The sequence below is a fragment of the Magnolia sinica genome, chromosome 16 (genome assembly GCF_029962835.1).
Source record: "Magnolia sinica isolate HGM2019 chromosome 16, MsV1, whole genome shotgun sequence".
Classification (NCBI taxonomy): domain Eukaryota; kingdom Viridiplantae; phylum Streptophyta; class Magnoliopsida; order Magnoliales; family Magnoliaceae; genus Magnolia; species Magnolia sinica.
This window is the reverse complement of record NC_080588.1, coordinates 32147639-32167207: the sequence shown is the minus strand read 5'-3', so window position 1 is coordinate 32167207 and position 19569 is coordinate 32147639. Positions and strand designations below refer to the sequence as shown.

The following is a 19569-nucleotide window of genomic DNA, read 5'->3' as shown; positions in this document are numbered from 1 at the left end:
TTGGTCCTTGCCCACGCGTAAAAAAGGGTTCCGTACACATCATTTTCTTGGCATTAAATACGACGTAACTTCTTATTCCCTAAAAAACCATACAACTACTAAAACAAGGACAAGGGCATTTTGGTCCGAGTATTTGAAAGGTTAAATCTCATCAGGGAATTTGACCATACATCAAGGTCAATACGGTCAATTTCCCAAATGAAGGAGAAGGTTTTCCTTCTCGGGTCTCATGGGTCAAACCAGGTTTGACCGGGAATGGGATTCGATGCACAGCGGGTACACCCATGCTAATGTGCACATGACGCTTATGTGGGGTCCATAACAACGTGTTGAGAGATCTATGCCGTCCAACAGTTCCTATTGGTCCTATTAGGATTCTAGTCCATAGATGAGGCAGATCCATAGTTTAGGTGGGCTACACTATTAAAGTTTGAGTTCTAATTATGGATTTCTAATGGTCGGATCTTTGTGAATTTGAACATCAACAGTCAAGAGTCTTAGGGACCACTTAGTTGGAAATCAATGGTTGGATTAGTGATCATATGACCTAATATTGATGGTGAGTATTAGTGATTAATGGTTAAAATTAAGTAGTGGGTTGCCGTATGGGAAGTTGGGAACCTGATGAATGGTTTGATTTGTCTATCAAAGTGATTGAAATCCTAAAATTAGATTTATCTATTGAGATGATAGTCTATCCTCATAATCAATGGTTAAGATGGATGGACTATGACTTATCAAATGATGGTGAATAACATAGGTTATATGTGCATATTCATACTAATATGCTAATTTTGATTATAATGGTAACACCTTATTACTAAAAAGTATGTGGTGTTACAACAAGCATATTTAATCATGTTTCTAACTTGAGATAACCTTTTTGTGATTTGTTGCAACTAGCTTTCTTTTAGATGCACTTGATGATCACATTGTGCCATGTGTATGAGATCCGTGTTTCACCAGAACCTTCCATATGTCTATTTCCGACATTGGATCAACCAAATTATCAATCGTCGATAGTCCTCGTGTTTTTGTGTCTATTTGACCGGAGGCTTCTACCGTAGCAACCACTAGAGAAATCAAAGACATCTTTCACAAGCGTATATGTATCCACATAATGACATGATATTGTCACTCAACAATCCATATCAGCTATGGTAAAGTTGAGAAACAAAACATGCAAGACCATGGTTACGTTCATGGTAAAGCTCAAAATCATCATTCAATTTTATCGACAGGCTTTAAGGGATTTGGAATCCTAATACCCTTTTGTGAGTTATAAAGATAGTCACAACGGAAAATGTAGAGGCCCTAAAGGATGGTAAAAGCCATGATAAAACCCAATATAAAAACTTACCTAAGGAGCAAAACATGACCTTCTTTATACTGTTCATACAGGAAAGGTCTTCCCATTCCTCAATTGATCAATGAGGGAACAATGGGTGATCAACTAAGCATTCCGTAGGGTAATTCTACTAAAGAAGAAACACCTAAAAGAATATCCTTAAATGGAGGACATAGGATACAACCAAAGGGATTTGTGACACATAAGATCTAAACATTTGGTATGCCAAGTAGTCCAACAATTTAAGATTAAACATCATATTAGTAATACTTAAGGTTAATGTGGTGATTTCTTCATCGAGTTTTAAAGAAATTAAGCACCGTTATTAAATGTATATAAGATGGCGGGAGTTATTTTTTAACGTTATGTATTAATGATAGTTCTAACCCACACTTGGCTTGACAAAGCCCCTACAGTAGGAATACTTGGGAGAAATGGTGAAACCAAATGTGGATCCGTGAAAGACTGACAAAGAAGGTGGTAGGGTCTTTTACTCATATAGGATACACCAGTCAACTAAAATTGATTGAATGTACAATTTAGATTATGTTAAATGCCTCATCAACATGAAGTCCACCCGGGTTATGTTTCCATGGACATTGTGGTTGTTGAGCAAAGGATTGCAATATAGACGCTCATGTCTTCATTCATTGTGAAATAAAAAATTAGTACTTATAATAAAGCAGGGTGTGGGGTATTATAATATAGTTTCCCTCTCCATGATGACAATGATTTATATAATTCAAGAACAATTGGTTTAAAATTCCTTATTACAAAAGGAAAGGATTAAGAATCATCATGTGTCTGTGGATCTTGGCAGACCTACAAATCAAGGTATTATCTCTCGTAGAATGTTTTGAATTGTGGAAGTATATAAATATTATATTTGTATTAGCATTCCAGTTTATGAAAGTCCAGTTGACAATTTTAATTTTATGGTGATATATGTTATATTCATTATGTATGCATGAGATAAATAAACAATGCAGTTTGGTTTTTATCAAGACATAAGTCATCTCTTGGTTTTATGGCCAGATCCATTGGCGTTGTATATATATAGTAGTTTATTTAAGAACTTCAAATAAAGAGGTCTGCTATAATAAATAAAGACATTAAATGGTAAATAAGGCTCTAGCAGCTGGCTTTGGGTTTCCTTCAACGATCCACATTGTTTATTTGATAGGGCTCCCCTTGACTGGGGATGCCAATAGAACTCTTGGGCTAAATATTTCAACTTGTGATTATAAGAGGCCATGTTGACTGTTCATGCTCAAAGCAAAAGAGCCAAACTAAAAGGTAAAAATAGTTTCATTGAGAGCTCTTATTTATTCTCTACTCACAATACAAAATGAGAGACATCATATGAATGGTTTGGATCATTGGAAGATGGATTCAATGGCCATGGTATGGACGTATCTTATTGTTGTGCATCCAGGTGTATTCTAGCAAACCTCTTATACAGAAGGAATGTTTCTGGCATGAATCTGAATTTCGACCTGGACTGTATTTCAGATCCATTTTGGGATCCAAACCTCACACTCCAATTCCTTAACTCATGATCAAAATTGAACATGATAGGTTTTAATAGATAGACCCAATTCCAGATCCAAACTCCATCCATTCTGAATCCTAATTCATGCTCGAAACTGAACCGAATGGGATATCTGAATCTGAAACGGATTTGGAACTAATACCCCTTATATACTGTAGCAGTATCCAAACACCACTTATACCCCTTACATATTGTAGCAGTATCCAAACACCACAAAACCGAAATCCAAATCCATTCAAGTTGTGCAACATTATCCGACCTGAACCTGACCATTGATGACAGATACCCAAGTGCCATGTTCTTTGTCTACTCAAAACCCACATTAAGAAAACAAAGGATGGGTTGGATGTTAGAAGCTGATTGGTTTGAAATGCCGGGCCAAAATGAACCCAATTGACATTTCAAGCTGATTTTGATAGTCAAATAAAGTACATGGAATAATTCAAGCTCTGATAAGCCCACATGTGTGTACAAGGACATACCGTCTACATGGAATCACATATGGCAGATGTAATATTTAATAATAATAATAATAATAAATTCCATCAACTGCGACCAACCGTTGAATATTTGCACCCCAAAACACAAATATTGTCCAGTCAGCAGGCCAGCCAGGTTTAGAAACAAGTGGAGAGGTCAGAAAACTATGTCAAGGTTTTTCAGCCATACTTTTGAACTGTGGCCCACCTGACATGAATCTTAGCAAGGCATCTACACAGTTGTACCCTTCTTTTGGATGGCTTAGATCTTGTACCTATGTGCCATTCTAGCATGCGTAGTGCACATTCTAAGGACGTGTGGCGTCAAGCTCTTCACAGCCCTTGGATTTAATCCAAGTTTTGTTGTGTTTGCATCAGGAACTAATGGATGGCCTAGATACTGAGTTATTCATCTTACTAGGGGAAGAACACACAAAAAAAAAAAATAAAAAAAAAAAAAAAGGAGAGAAAAGAAAACGGTGCGTGACTCCTATTACATTAGCTATGTCAGTTGCATGAGAGTGGACCCGCAAAAATGAAGCTGTACGTGTCAGTTGCACCACAAGGAAACACAAAATTGACCATGTATGGTTTCTCTTCCTCCAAAAACCTCTTGTATTTCAATATAGCCTTCTACATTTGCCTCTCTACATCTTGGTTTTAGGTGGGGCACATGCATCCGTTCTTTGTTTCAAGATCATTCCTTCTGACTCCAAACGAAGAGGGCATTGAATGATACTCGCCTGTGCAAGGGGGTCCCAATGGTTGGCTAATCCAGCCCGTTGATCTGAGAGGAAAAGCCAAAGTTCTCAGCGATGAAACAAATATCAACCTTGGACTGATGTTCCACATATAAACAAGAAAAGAGATGATACCTACAGCTGACAGAGTACATTGAACTGAAAGACAGCTTTGGTCCATCCATCTGGGGCCCCCATCAGATAGACAGCCTGGATGACTGAAACATGGGCTCCACTTGCACAAACAATGGCTCAAAAACCTGAAACTCAAATCCCTCGATTTTCAGCCATCAAATCTGCCTGATTTTTACTAGTTGAAAATAAAGGGTGTTTAGGTTAACAATAGATGTTTAAAATATAGTGGTTGATTGTAATCAACCTACGTACTAATTTATTATATTGGGCGTATTGGAGTTTTGTGCTCCTTTTGCAGGTCTGCAGCCCAGATAATGGAGGTTGCAGCTATGAGAGTTTTGTGCACTCATTGCTGGTTCCCAGCCCAGATAATGGTGGGTTGCATTGGCGGTTGGTGTCATGAAAACTCATGCTGGGTCATTAGAAAACTTGATGACCTCTTGTCTAACTGAAAGTATGGCCCCTGATAGAGTGGAATGGCAGAACAAGATTCATTTAGCTAACCCCAACTAATTGGGATGCGGCTTAGCTGATGATGATTTATGATAAACATGGCGGTGCATGGCAAGGTGTCATGAGGTTGCTGGGTTTGAATTCCATCCACCACTTTGCATTTATTTTTATTTTTAATCAGAAAACTATTTCAGCGAGTGACTCTTTCAAGTCAAGCTGAGTCGCATTGAGTCGAGTCCGCTGGGCTGGCAAGCAGAGACAGTCAGGGTCAGCCAGAACTCAGTCTTGCTCATCCTCCAAGTGACTTGGCTCGAAATCCTGTCAAATTAACTCAGCCAAGTTTCAGGTTGGGTCAGCGAGTTTTAAAACCATGGCATAAACTGAAAATCCAAGGGCGAAGCACAAACAAATTCAGCCCAATTCTCTCTCTCTCTCTCTCTCTCTCTCTCTCTCTCTCTCTCTCTATATATATATATATATATAAAAGCTAATTAGTTTGCAAAAGGAATGACAACGGAAGCAGCAGCAGCAATGTTTATAAAAAGAAAGAACCAAAACAAAAATTTGAAAAAGAAAGAAAGAAATGAGAAAGAATCAATAGCTTGCTTATACAGTCCTTTTAAGCCACAGCAGGCATGTCCTTGAGCCATGCATCTAGAGGCTTTCCTATGGAGTAGACGATGAATCCAATCTCCCTCAGCTTATTCATGTTGACAACATTGCGGCCATCAAACACAAACGCAGGCTTCTGCATGTTATCATAGATTTTCTGGTAATCAAGGGCCTTGAACTCGTCCCACTCAGTCAAAATGCAAATCCCATGAGCATCCTTCGTAGCTTCGTAGGCATCCCACGTCACGGTTACCTGCTTAACGGCAGTGGGGCTCATGGGCTGGAGGTGAATTGGATGGTCCCAATCGAACTTGTTCATGGACAGATCCCGTTGGATTTGGTCCTCAGTCACCTGTGGGTCGTAGATGCTGATGTTGGCCTTGTCACCCAAAAGCCCCTTGCACACATCGATCGCAGGCGTCTCCCTTGTGTCCCCCGTGTCCTTCTTGAATGCAAACCCAAGCACTGCAATCTTCTTGCCTGAGACCGTGTTGAACATGGATGACACCACACGGTTTACAAAGCGATTCTTCTGATAATCATTGATCTTGATCACTTGCTTCCAGTAGTTTGCAACCTCTGGGAGCCCGTTGCATTCGCAGATGTAGACCAGGTTGAGAATGTCCTTTTGGAAGCACGACCCGCCAAACCCAACACTGGCGTTGAGAAAATTAGGCCCGATCCTACAGTCCTTACCAACAGCATATGCCACTTCTGTCACATCGGCTCCTGTCGCCTCGCACAGTGCGGACATGGCATTGATGGACGAGATCCTCTGAGCTAGGATGGCATTCGCAGCAAGTTTTGAGAGCTCAGCGGACCAAAGGTTGGTGGATAAGATCTGATCCTCAGGTACCCAATGAGCGTAGACGTCCTTCAATGCTTGGATGGCTTTCTGGCCCTCCGGTGTTTCCCGTCCTCCAATGAGAACCCGATCAGGATTGAAAAGATCTTGAATCGCCGTGCCTTCTGCGAGGAACTCTGGGTTCGAGAGGATTTGGAAGTTTATGCCTTTGCTGTTGTGGGTAAGGATCTTTTCAATCGCCTCTGCTGTTTTTACAGGGACTGTAGATTTCTCAACCACAATCTTATCAGATTTGGAAACATCAGCGATCATCCGAGCAGCACTCTCCCAGTATGTAAGGTCTGCAGCTTTGCCTGCTCCAAGGCCTCTAGTTTTAGTTGGGGTGTTAACTGAAACGAAGATTATGTCTGCTTCAGAGACATGCTTTTCAATGTCATTGCTGAAGAAGAGGTTCCTCCCTCTGCACTCCTTCACCACATCCTCAAGACCTGGTTCATAGATTGGGAGCTGGTCGCTGTTCCAAGCCGAAATCCGAGCAACGGATATATCAACAACAACCACTTCAATCGATGGGCATTTGAGTGCAATCACAGCCATGGTTGGACCTCCGACATATCCAGCTCCGAGACAGCAGATCTTCACCATCTTTACGTTATTTCTTTAATTATAAACTGTCTGATCTGCAAGAAGCCCCCACTGAGTAGGATTATAATCCGATTCATGGTCACACATGCAAATGCAGAAAATGTATCAGAGTTCCATGCCGTTCATCAGGTGGGCCACAATGAGGTATGTGACCTGACCCAAAAAATCAGGCAAGATTCATCAGGTATGCAATCCTTGTGCAGTACACACTCAAATCTAGTTTTTCAGGTTTCATAGCTTGTGATTTTAGAATCATCAAGAGTTCTCAATTGTGTCCCCAAATTGCCAGTGGCTAAGATATCTTGGTAATTCAGACATACCCATTCGGCATAGAAATTGGGATGGGCAATTCGCATCCAAGAAGGTGGGATTTTCTCCCAAACATCCATCGTATTCCCTCCCAGATCACCATTGAGAAATGTCGGATTGAGATTTGGGTGGTGCATGTCACATCTGCCCTCAAAAGTTGAAACACAAACAAGCCCGAAGGTAGCCACAAAGTTGAACCAGGAAGTGAAGAACATTTGTACAAAGAACATTGAGAATCTGCGAGCATGCAAGTGTGCAAGATCCAGGCTGTTCATCAGGTGGGCTGACCATTAGCATTCCTTGGCCCAAAAGTCAAGTGGTCCACTCATCAAGTGGTTATGACGAACGTTGAATATGGACTTTTTGGTTAATTTACTTTAACCACCCATTCCTAGTGTACGGATGCAACCCATCTGACTAGCAAACTGGCCTGATATTTAGACTAGGGAATTATTACATTTGGTCCACCTCATGAACTGCCTGGATCTCACACGCAACTCCCAAAAGTCACACATGTACCATAAAGAGGTTTCTCATCCTCTTCTTGCAGATATTTCTAGCAGGGGCCAAGTTCAACCAAATCTAAGTCACAGATCTGTCATAGATTCTAATATATATATATATTTTTTAAAGGTTCAGAAATAAAAAACCAAAAAGGTTTCCCAAAATTCGACAGATTACCTGTATGTTCTTCTTCATAAACACCATGATGGAGTTTTATTTCATTAAAAAAAAAATTCTGCCAAAGAAAGCACAGAGTAGAAAGGGAGTCTGCAAGATAACCAAGCAATAGATTTGAAAGAAACAAGAACAGCCAACAGCCTGTTTCAATTCAAAGCCCACCCACAGACACCCCAAATGAGGGGGGGACCAGAACAAGCATAAATGAAACAACAAAAGCATCGACATATGAGCCACATGACTACCAGGAGATGGAGGCCTGCTTATCTCCAATACCTCCATCGTGCACTTGTAGGGAAATCTAAACCACTGATACAGTGTAGCTTTTACCATGTGAAGGGGCTAAACGCTAAAAATCACAGTAATCAAACTTAACTGATACCCTTGAGTCATGGAAGAAGGACCTTGCTTCATTAAAAGAAAGTTGAGCAAGAACAAGTGGCTGAGTACCCGACATTCTAGGGTAGAACAGATGTTCTACCGGACAGTTTTGATTGTAAAATCATGTTGATTGTTGATGTACAGGCCCACTAGATAAATAAATCCAATTTCCCTAGACATGTAATGCATTACAGTGGAGATGCTACATAGATTGAAAACAAACAACTCGACAGATCTGAGAATGGTAATCCATTACAGATCTGAATTACACAATAGACACAGCAATAATGTAGAATCATGGAAAGACGCATCATGTATCTGGGTTTTCATCAAATCCTTCCAAAACCAAATCAATGCTCTGAATAGATGCATGCCAACAACAGAATTGGAGTTAAGATCATGCGGGAAGTTGAGAAATCAACTAGAATGATGCACGGAACACCAGATTCAAGACAAACAAAAAAAAAATAAAAAATAAAAAATGCAAGAACAACAACAGATCAGGCATTTCTACAAACAGATTCTTCCAATTTGGTGGCTTTCTTATGATATAGAATTTTAAAAAGAAAAGTAAAGTAAAAAAGAAAAACAAAAAGTGCCGAATTCAGATCTGGAGAAAACATACAATACGAAAAAAAAAGTACAGTATTTGTGTACAAGTGGGCTAATTATATGGTGATCCAAACCGTTGACTGATCACCACCATTGTCGATGGCAGACCACCTAAGGCCCTCCCTCATTGAAACACCCTAACCCCTTAGATTAGTGGATGGATTGTTTAGAAAGAAAAAAAATGAAGAGCTAGATCTTCCAATCTAGCCCATCAGATCAACAGCCTGGTACACTTTATGGAAATAATCTCATAGCTTATACATTACATAAGACACCAGTTGTGGCTTATACACAAGTTGAGAGTGGAGATGAAGAACTAGTTACCTTCTTTCTGTAGTGGAGTTGGCGAAGGAATGGAAAAGGAGGAGAGACAGGAAGAGAAGGAGACCTCAGCGGCGTTTAAATACGTAGAACCCAAGATCAAGTTGGGTACAACTAAAAGAGAGAGATCGACCCCCTCTTTCTTTTCTTTCACTCCCCAGGATCCAAGAACTAATTGTGCATTACATTACCAACCTCCGATTTAACGGCTGAACTACATACCCTTCAACACGTTTTCAAGCGCACTTCCCACTTCCCACCGTTGGTTATGAGCATGGGGCCCACCGCGGTGTGTTTGGCATGGATGCAGATGGGCTGGTTTACCACACACCACCGACCTACTGACGGTTCATAGGAGATCAAAATTGCATGGCCCCACATTGATGTATTTATTATATCCATATTGTTCATCTATTTAGCTAGTTCATTTTAGAGAATGAGCCCAAGAAAAAGTAATATACAAAGTTCAAGTGGACCACACCACAAATAGCACCAGGTACAATGATTCTCACCGTTAAAACATTCATAGGGCCCACCATAACGTTTATTTTCTATCCAATCCGTTCGCAAGGTCTTTAAGACATTAATCCAAAACTTCTATGACTCCTAAAATGGTTTCAATGGTAAACTTGATCTTTGGATCTGCGTTAAAAATTATTTTTAGGCAAATCCGAACCACCAGCTCGCTAAATGTACGAACCGTCCGGATATAACACATACCCAGTGATAAGACCCAAAGAATTAGATGACGTCAACATACCAGCCACGTCAGTCGCTTCATTTCCGTACGCCATCCAACTTTTGGGAAGCTTGTTGGCTAGTGCACCACGCACCGCGGACGCAATGGCCTTTAGCACGAAGTTCCTTTAAGATGCAAGCTGGGGTCTATTGTGATATTTATCATAAATCCACCCCGTCTGTTTATCTTTTAAGCTCATTTTAAAACATGTGACCAAAAAATAAGGAAGATATAAGAACTCAAGTGTATCATAGGAGAGTAAACATCAGAGAGACCACCGTTGAAACATTATTATGACCCAAAAAGTTTTGTATTGGTCTAAGGTTTTGGTGTTTTCACTACATAAAGATGAAAATGACCTTATAAATGGTTTGGATGGCACGCAAACATCAAGGTGGAGCCTAAGAAGGTTTCAATGGTAGAAATTCCTATCTCCACTGTTTCATCTCGTATGGCCCACTTGAGTTTGTTCCCCTTTTCATTTTTGGTTGCATGTACTAAAATGAGTTCAAAAAATAGATAAACGGATTGGATTTCTCATAAACATTCAGTTGGAGTCCACTTTGCATCCCCTAACTTTCTCGTAAAGGCTTTCCCAGGAAATCCGCGTCCGCACGTCGCGCGAAGACGAGTGCTGAGCTCCACGAGCTCCGAATTGTGACAAACGGTTCAAAAGAGATCAAGGTGACATTCGCCACAATGATATATTTATTATATGCACACCATTTATTCAGTTGGAGAGGTCATGTTAGAGCATGATCACAGACATGACTCATATCCAAAGCTCAAGTAGACCACAAATAGTAATGACATGATTCGCACTATCAAAATATTAGTAGGCCTTCCATAGCGTTTATTTTCCATCCAATCTGTTCATAAGTTCAAGTACAAACAAATATCATATTGATTCAATACTTTTGTATCCCTAGAAGGGTTTCAATGGTAGACGTTTCAATCTCCTATTGCTTTTGTACCCCTAGAAGGGTTTCAATGGTAGACGTTTCAATCTCCTATTGCTTTTTACAGTTTGGTCCGCTTGATCTTAGGATTTGTCTTATTTTTCTGCTCAAGCCTCCTGACGAGTTCACCAAATGGATGAAGAGATTGGATATAATACATATACATCATGGTGGGACCCACATAACTTGGCTAAGTCAACACACCAGTCGGGTCGGTGATGGTGTGTGGTACACCAGCCAATCCGCGGCCGGCTAACCGTGTATAAGCAGCTGAATTATTTCTTGCACACGTATGGCTTTTTAGAATAAACTTATGCTACGCGGACTCGCTGCAGTAGAACTGGCATGATTGGAGGTACTAAAATACCCAACCTTTAGGTGGGCCAGAAGAAACACCGGACAACCACCAAAAATCTTCAAATTCACGTGGCGCCCCACATCAGACGGATCTGGGGTGTCTAAGTTTCATGGCGGGGTGACCTTATTGACAGGTTAGATTGCAGTACAATGGCAAAGTGGAGCAATGCTTAACACTCGTAAATAAGCAAGGAAATCGTCTTGGGTGCGTACGATTCTGAGAAATCCATATTTTTTCTACCGATTGAAATCCTGCGCTTATTTGATAACTATCACCTTATTTTTTGTCCTTTAAAAAATGTAAATATGTAAAGCTAATAATTCCTAAAATCCATTATCTTCTTTGCATTCCACAAAATAACAATGGTAAATTTGTTTTTATGTTATACCAGAGAAATCCCGATATAAAAAGTTAACAATTACTTTGTAAAATTCATGATTCTTTTTCTTTTTCCTTTTTTTTTTAATAAATATTTTAAATGGAATGATTCGTTAAAAAGAAAACATGTTTTTTCTCTAGCTTATCAAATAAATCCTCAGTAAAGATTTAAAGTTCTTAATACTCTACGCTTGCAAAAGAAGATAGATAGGCATTGTTTTCAAGCCATCTAGTTGGTGGACTCCACCTTGGATATGTTGACCGAGTGTCTTTAATCATAGAATAGAAAAGGTAATTTTTGGTTCAATCCGAGCCTTGGCCTGTTCAACCAAAAATTCCATATTCAACCATGTTGCTCCTTGTGATGTTTTGCATGTTTTCGTTGGATCGAATATGTGTGAGTTGGTTCAACTCATCGGATCGAAGGTCCCACGGTCCGAATGAACAAAATGCATAAGTGTGGGTTTTATTTTCTAATCTTATACGAGAGTATATAAGTATCTCTATTATTGCAATTTGGATAATGTAGAAATAAGCCTCAAGGGTTTCGAAGTGGTTTATAAAGTTTTATACCATAAATTGTTCCATCTTGTTCCATCTCTTGTAACTTTTTTATTATAATAGATTAATCGTTGCTTTGTGTCGTGGTTTTTTCTGACAAGGATTTTTTACGTAAAATCTCGTGTGTCTTTTGTATTTGCTTGAATTGTTTCTTTCTATATTGCTTATTTAATTCTTATCTAAGATTACTTTTGTCACGCCCAAAACTCAGAAACCGGGCTTACAAAATTCCCGACCGCCGAATCCAGCGCCGACAGCCTCCGTAGAACCCCATTCTCGGTTCCCAGCGCCCATTCGCCAGGTTCCGATCCCGGGATGCTACAAGGAGGATTTTCAACATCAGTTTGATTCGTAATAAGCATAACCAAGGGCATAACCCACAAACAACAACCAAAAACTCCCTCACATTTTCACTATGATAAAAAACTTTACAAGTACAATGAGCATAAAGAGAAATACGATGAAGATGAACAAAAACTCTAAAATGATCTGCCACGCGTCTAAGCCTCAGCGCTACTGCGATCCAACGTCACCTACACGCAACGGTCGTGCATAAGCTTATAGAAAGCTTAGAGGGTGGTGAAAGTATATGATCAAGGTGGTAATACAGTTATGCAGTATCAGAGTAATGCAGAACGTGCTGATGAATGCCAAGAATAACATTAGCCGTACCAAGGCCATGCGGTGCAAAGAATGATGTCGGCCATACGAAGGCCATGCAAAGCGAAATGTAACTCAAGCATACAAATCTTCATCTAGATCCACATATCAATACAGCTCAAAATCTGAAATATCACCGGGGTCTAATACACTCCAAGCCAGATTGCTGCCCCATCGCGCCCAATAAGGTGAGTGGAAAAGACCTCATTATCCGCCTGCCAATATCGGGCTCGGCTCGTCAATAGCGGACCCATTCCTCGAGCTGGTCAAACTCAGCCTAGCATTGCCCCCTACTCTCGGGCGGGTAAGGCCGCACCCCCTTCCAACCGACCACGACACAGTGGAAAGCGCAACCGTCTGGTAATCGGCACTCGGCGCTCATGCACCCACTTGGTCTAGACGTTGGAGCAACCTCTTGGTACCATAAGGGTTTAGGGACTTTCACCCAGGGATATCTATCGCACCCCATGTAGAACAGTATTTTCAGTATCCAATCCTGCCAACCACGATACGTCTGTGGAGGCTACGGCCCTGCTGTCGCTAAGGCGTACAGTAATCATATCACACAATGCGAATGCATGAATCACACTATCCAGTCATACAACAATCCTGCGCGTATCGTGCGCTCATGTAGGGTAACACCCCCTATCCGGGAGTCCCTAAACAATCTGCCCGAAGGCACGTGTGATGATAAGTCATTTCTCATATCAAGCATACGTATGATGCATATGATCATGAATCATGGAACTAAACATGTTATATGGGATGGATGATGTTCATAATGAAGATGGGCCTAGATGGCCTACACATAACACGTACGAGCCTAACAATGGGCCCTAGGGAAAGTCATAATGCGGACATTTAACCAACACTATACTTGCAATGTGGACGTCAAACCACCATTGCTCCCAAGGCATAGCCCGACGTAAACATCATTATATAACCCATGTTGGGATCGTACATTGCAATGGACCTTAGGTACATCCCATTGGGCCTTAAATACATCAAATGAGCCATATCACATGGGCCTTATATTCATTAAGTGGGCCACATCAATGGGCCACACCAATGGGCCTTATGTACATTGCAATGGGCTATAACCCATGGGCCTTAGAGTGCATCAAATGGGCCTACTCACATGGGCCTTGTGTGTATCAAATGGGCCTCGCCAATTGGGCCCCATATATACATTAAATGGGCCTCAACCCATAGGCCCCAATATATCTTAATGGGCCTTAACCCATGGGCCCCTAATACCTCAAATGGGCCTTACATATATATCAAAGTGGGCCTCAACCATGGGCCACAAGTAAACTGAGATGGGCCTCCCATATATATCAAGGTGGGCCTCAACCACGGGCCACAAGTAAACTGAGATGGGCCTCCCACCACCAGTAAAATATATATAATATAGTATATAATATACATATATACAATACATACAATATTATATATATGTATATATATATATACACACACACACGTGTACACACCCACACACGCACGCACATGAACACCCTCACTGTGGCTCAACACCAACATCACAGTGGGCTCCACCGTCCACCTGGACGGTGGCAGCAAAACACGTACCCACAGTGGGCTCCATGTGGGGCCCATCATAATGTTTATGCTCCATCCAACCCGTTGATAAGGTCAAGTAGACCTAGATGAAGGGTGAAAATAAATTTCACCCTGATCCAAAACTCCTATGGACCCAAAAAGGGTTTCAAAGGTAGAGGTTCAATCCCACTGTTTCCTACGGTGTGGGCCACCTGAGCCTTAGATCAGTATAATTTTTGGAGTGGGCCCACGTCAGGGGGTGGCCCACCCAATGAACGGGTCAAATGACAGATAAACATCAAGGTGGGGCCCACGGCTACAGCCGTGCTTGGCTGTACGTCCGCCCGTCCGGGCGCTGCTGCGTTTCTGACACAGCAGCAGCAGCTGCTGTGATGTTTGTTTTTATTTTTTATTTTTATTTCTGTTTTTCTGTGGTTTTCATAGGTGGGGTCCATATTTTGACAATCCACTCCGTTCAATGGCCTTCCATGGCTCAACACGAGTAAAACAAGTCCAATATTGGACATATTTTGGCGTATAATAATTTCAGGGAAGGCTTCAATGGTGAAAACCACCATTTGATATGGTGTGGCCCGCCAGAACCTCGGATTGACTCTGTATTTCAGTTCAACGCCTGAAATGGGGTTGAGAAGGGAATGGACGGCGTGGATTGAATACATGCATCAAGGTGGGGCCTACATGAGTGGGCCACCCCAAAGCTTGGGAAGAAGCTGATATTTGCATTTTTTCCTTTTGTCCACGTCCAGAGACGCTGGACGGTTTGGGTCTGGCACAAACAGTGAGGTGGGCCCTGCTTAGGTGGGCCACCAAATGGGGTATGGTGTGGGTATAATACACACAAAGTGGGCCCCACTTGTAGATGGTTTGGATGGAATACATACCTTGTGGTGGGGTCCATTTAAGTGGGCCACACAACTTCATTATCATCACACATAAAAAAAAGAGAGGGAGAGAGAGGGATAGAGAGTGGGACACGCGTGATGGAGGGACCCCGACATTATGGGCCCTCCCTTGCACTAAATCATACATCAAGTGGGTCCCATTACACATAGGCTCATTAAATCAAAATCCAACGGTGGAGATCCCTTCTCCACTAAATTAGACGGTTTAGATGGCCCTAAATATGCAAGAAAAAATAAACATCATGATGGGGTCCATGGAGAATGGCCCCATCATGGAATGATCATGATGATCTAAGTGGGCCATCGGCCACATCTTAGGGTCCAAAGTGAGATCCAAACCATTGATCGGTTGGCCTCACTTGGCCCATCTTAAAAATATTAAAAACTACCCTATCAAAGCACCCACCGCTTGATCTTCTTGCTCCCTTGGCTTCCTTAGCTCCTTGTGCTTCTCTTTGATGGAGGAAGATGAGAAATGGATGGCTAGGATGGGAGATCTAGGGGTGGAAAGGTGGGCCACACTTGATGCTTGGGAAGCTTGGAGAGGTTCATACGTATGAATTTTTCTTGCTTATGGGAGAGTTTGAAAATGAGAGAGAGACTTGTAAAGGGAGAGAGAGAGAGAGAGGGAGTGATGGGTGATGGAGTGATGGATGTGGTGGTGATGGGTGTAAGAGGCTCCTTTTTTACTTTTGTGGCAAAAGTTGTAAGAGAGGGTATGGGTTGTAAGAAACTTTTTGACTTTTGGGGCTTGCTTAGGAAAGGGTGAAAGGTGATGTGTACTTGACATGATGGGATTGATGGGTTGATTGATTGATGTGACACCTCGTAGAGATTCCCTCGAAATTCGCACGCGAGACGTTTTCCTCGCACCGAACGCTGGCCCACATCTCCCGACCAGGGTATCGCCTCGACGCGAGAGTCGCGGCGACGGCGCGGTCGCTAAGGCACGAGTCTTGGGTTGAGTCGACTCGGGTTGACGGCATGAAAATCAGGGTCTCGCGCAAATACCGGTTAATGGTCGAAGGTTGCCGGAATTCGACCAGAAAGACCGCTGAAGCCTATGGAACGGTACGGTCTAGGATACAGGGCTTACAGCTCTTCCCTCCTAATAAAAATTTCGTCCTCAAAATTTTCATAATCATCGCAACTAAGCAAAACTCATAAGGAAGAAGAAACATATTCATCATCATATAACATCAGAGATAACATACAAAATACAACGCATGATCAATCATAAAAAAGATGGGGATAACACTCTCGAATCTCGGCCTCGCGCTCCCAAGAAGCCTCCTCAATAGAATGGTGACCCCACTGAACCTTCACCAACGAAATGACCTTGGTCCGGAGGACCTGCTCCTTCCGATCAAGGATACAGACTGGCTGCTCAATATAGGAAGCGTCCTCACGAACCTCTAACGGTTGCCAATCGATAACAGAAACGATGTCTAACCCACACTTCCTCAACATGGAGACATGAAAAATGTTGTGGACGCCAAACAACTGAAATGGCAAGGCAAGCCGATAGGCCACGACACTAACGCGCCCAGTGATCTCAAAAGGTCCTATGAATCTCGGGGCAAGCTTGCCCTTCGCTCCAAATCGAACTACGCCCTTCATGGGTGAGACCTTGAGATACACATGGTCCCCTACATCAAACTCCAAGGGACGACACCGACGATCAACAAAACTCTTCTGTCGGCTCTGAGCTGTGCGCATTCTCTGCCTGATGATATCAATAGCTTCTGACGTCTCCTGCACAAGCTCGCGACCTAGGAGACGACGCTCTCCAACCTCGGTCCAACAACTCGGTGATCTGCATGGTCTGCTATATAGTGTCTCAAAAGGAGCCATACCGATGGTCGCCTGATAGCTGTTATTGTATACGAACTCAGCCAATCGCAGATGCTCATCCCAGCTACCCCCGAAATCAATCGGGCAGGCCCGAAGCATATCCTCAAGGATCTGGTTGACCCTCTCGGTCTGGCTATCGGTCTGTGGATGGTACGCGGTGTTGAGTTGCAAATCAGAACCCATTGCTCTCTGGAAGCTCCTCCAAAACTGAGACATAAACCTCGGCTCTCGGTCAGAAAAGATCGAGACTGGAACTTCATGCAGTCTCACAATATCCTCGATGAATAATCTCGCAAGCCGGTCTAAAGGCCAAGTCGCACGTATCGCAATAAAATGTGCCGACTTCGTCAGACGATCCACAACAACCTAGATGACATCATGACCGCGCTGAGTCCTCGACAAGTCCATAATAAATTTGTCGACACGTGCTCCCACTTCCACATCGGGACACTCAACGGCTGCAATAGATCAGGGAGTCTCTGATGATCGGCATTGACACGCTAGCATGTGTCACACTCGGTCACAAAACTGGAGATTTGGCGCTTCATCCCCGCCCAAAAATACTGTCGCCTCATGTCACGGTATATCTTCGTCGAGCTAGGATGGATAGAAAACTGCGATCGATGTGCCTCGGTCATAAGATCTCTACGTAACTCAGGAATATCCGGGACACATAATTAGCCTCTGAAGCAAAGTCCACCGTCAGAACCAATCTGCCTGACTCTCAGATGCTGCCTCTGCTCGGTAATCCTGTAACGACTCGTCTGCCTGCTGAGCCTCGATCACCCTTGCGATAAGAGAGGGTTGAATCGACAGGCTCGATAACTGCACAATAGAAGACTGCAAGCCAAACTCAAAGTCGTACTCTGCTATATCCTCGAGCATCCGCCACTCCTGAATCATCATATGTGCTAACAGGCCTAGTGGCTGACGGCTGAGGGCATCCCCCACCACGTTCGCCTTACTTGGGTGGTACTGGAGATCGAAATCATAGTCCTTCAGGAGCTCCATCCAGCGCCTCTGCCTCATGTTCAACTCAGACTGCGAGAAGAGGTACTTCAAGCTCTTATGGTCGGAGAAGAGCTTGAACCTGACCCCATAAAGATAATGTCTCCACACCTTCAGTGCGAAGACAACTGTAGCCAACTCTAAATCATGCGTGGGGTAGTTCAGCTCATGGACCTTGAGCTGGCAAGACGTGAAAGCCACTGGTCTCCCGTGCTGCATCAGGACAACACCCAAACCAATATGCGAGGCATCAGTAAATACAATAAATCCGTCACTCCCAGAGGGAAGAGTGAGGACAGGAGCGGACGTCAGACGGTTCTTTAACTCCGTAAATACTCGCTTGCAGGCATCGCTCCAAATAAACTCTGCGCCCTTCCGAGTTAACCTGGTCAACGGGGTTGCAATACGAGAGAAGCCCTCAATGAAACGTCGGTAGTAGCCCACTAAACCAAGGAAACTGCGGATCTCGAACACAGTTGTGGGCTAGCCCCACTGATGCACTGCCTCAACCTTCGAGGGGTCCACTACAACACCCTCCCTCGTCACCACGTGACCGAGGAACTTCACCTCCTCCTGCCAAAACTCGCACTTCTCTAGCTTCGCATACAACTGGTGTGCGCGGAGGGTCTGCAACGTAACCTTCAAATGCTGCTCGTGCTCCTCACGGGTCCTCGAATAGATCAGAATGTCATCGATGAAGACTACAACAAACTGATCGAGATACGGACGGAATACCTCGTTCATCAACTGTATGAACACTACTGGCGCATTGGTCAGTCCGAAGGACATGACTTGAAACTCGAAATGACCATAACGCGTCCTGAATGCTGTCTTCGGAATGTCCTCCTCTCGGACCCGAATCTGATGATAACCAGAACGCAAGTCAATCTTTGAAAAGAACTGTGCACCCTGCAGATGATCAAACAAATCATTAATCCTCAGGAGCGGGTACTTGTTCTTGATCGTGACCTTGTTGAGCTCGCGGTAATCTACGCAGAGCCTCAACGAGCCATCCTTCTTCTTCACGAAGAGTACCGGCGCTCCCCACGGTGAACTGCTCGGACGGATAAAGCATAACTCGTGCAACTTGTCCAACTGCTTTTGCAGTTCCCTCAACTCCAATGGTGCCATACGATACGGGGCCTTCGAAATAGGCGCGGTACCGGGCACGAGATCAATCTGAAACTCAGTGAGTCGACAAGGCGGTAATTCCGAAATCTCCTGAAACACATCGGGAAAATCTCAAACCACAGGCAACTGGTCGATGCTCGCCGCCATGGGCTCCTCTATGGCACAAGACATCAAATAAGACAACGGCTCTCCTCTGGGCTCAGCAATGAACTAGAACTGCGGCAAGCCAGGTATACAAAACGTGACTGTCCTCGCGGAGCAATCAAATATGACGTGGTACTCGGCAAGCCAATCCATGCCCAGGATGACGTCGAACTCGGACATAGGCAAAGCAAACAGGTCGGCAGGCAAAAAGATATCCCCAA

The 19569-nt window shown here is 43.1% G+C and overlaps 1 protein-coding gene across 1 annotated transcript; it reads right to left on the bottom strand.

Moving 5' to 3' along the window:
* Positions 1 to 5186: 5186 nt before the first annotated feature.
* Positions 5187 to 9276, bottom strand: LOC131229240 (UDP-glucose 6-dehydrogenase 3-like). The gene is made up of 2 exons (XM_058225140.1): positions 9077 to 9276; positions 5187 to 6804 (listed from the first exon to the last, which is right to left on the bottom strand). Exon 2 carries the CDS (start codon positions 6767 to 6769, stop codon positions 5327 to 5329), a length of 1443 nt encoding a protein of 480 aa, XP_058081123.1. The 5' UTR covers positions 6770 to 6804; positions 9077 to 9276; the 3' UTR covers positions 5187 to 5326.
* Positions 9277 to 19569: the final 10293 nt, after the last annotated feature.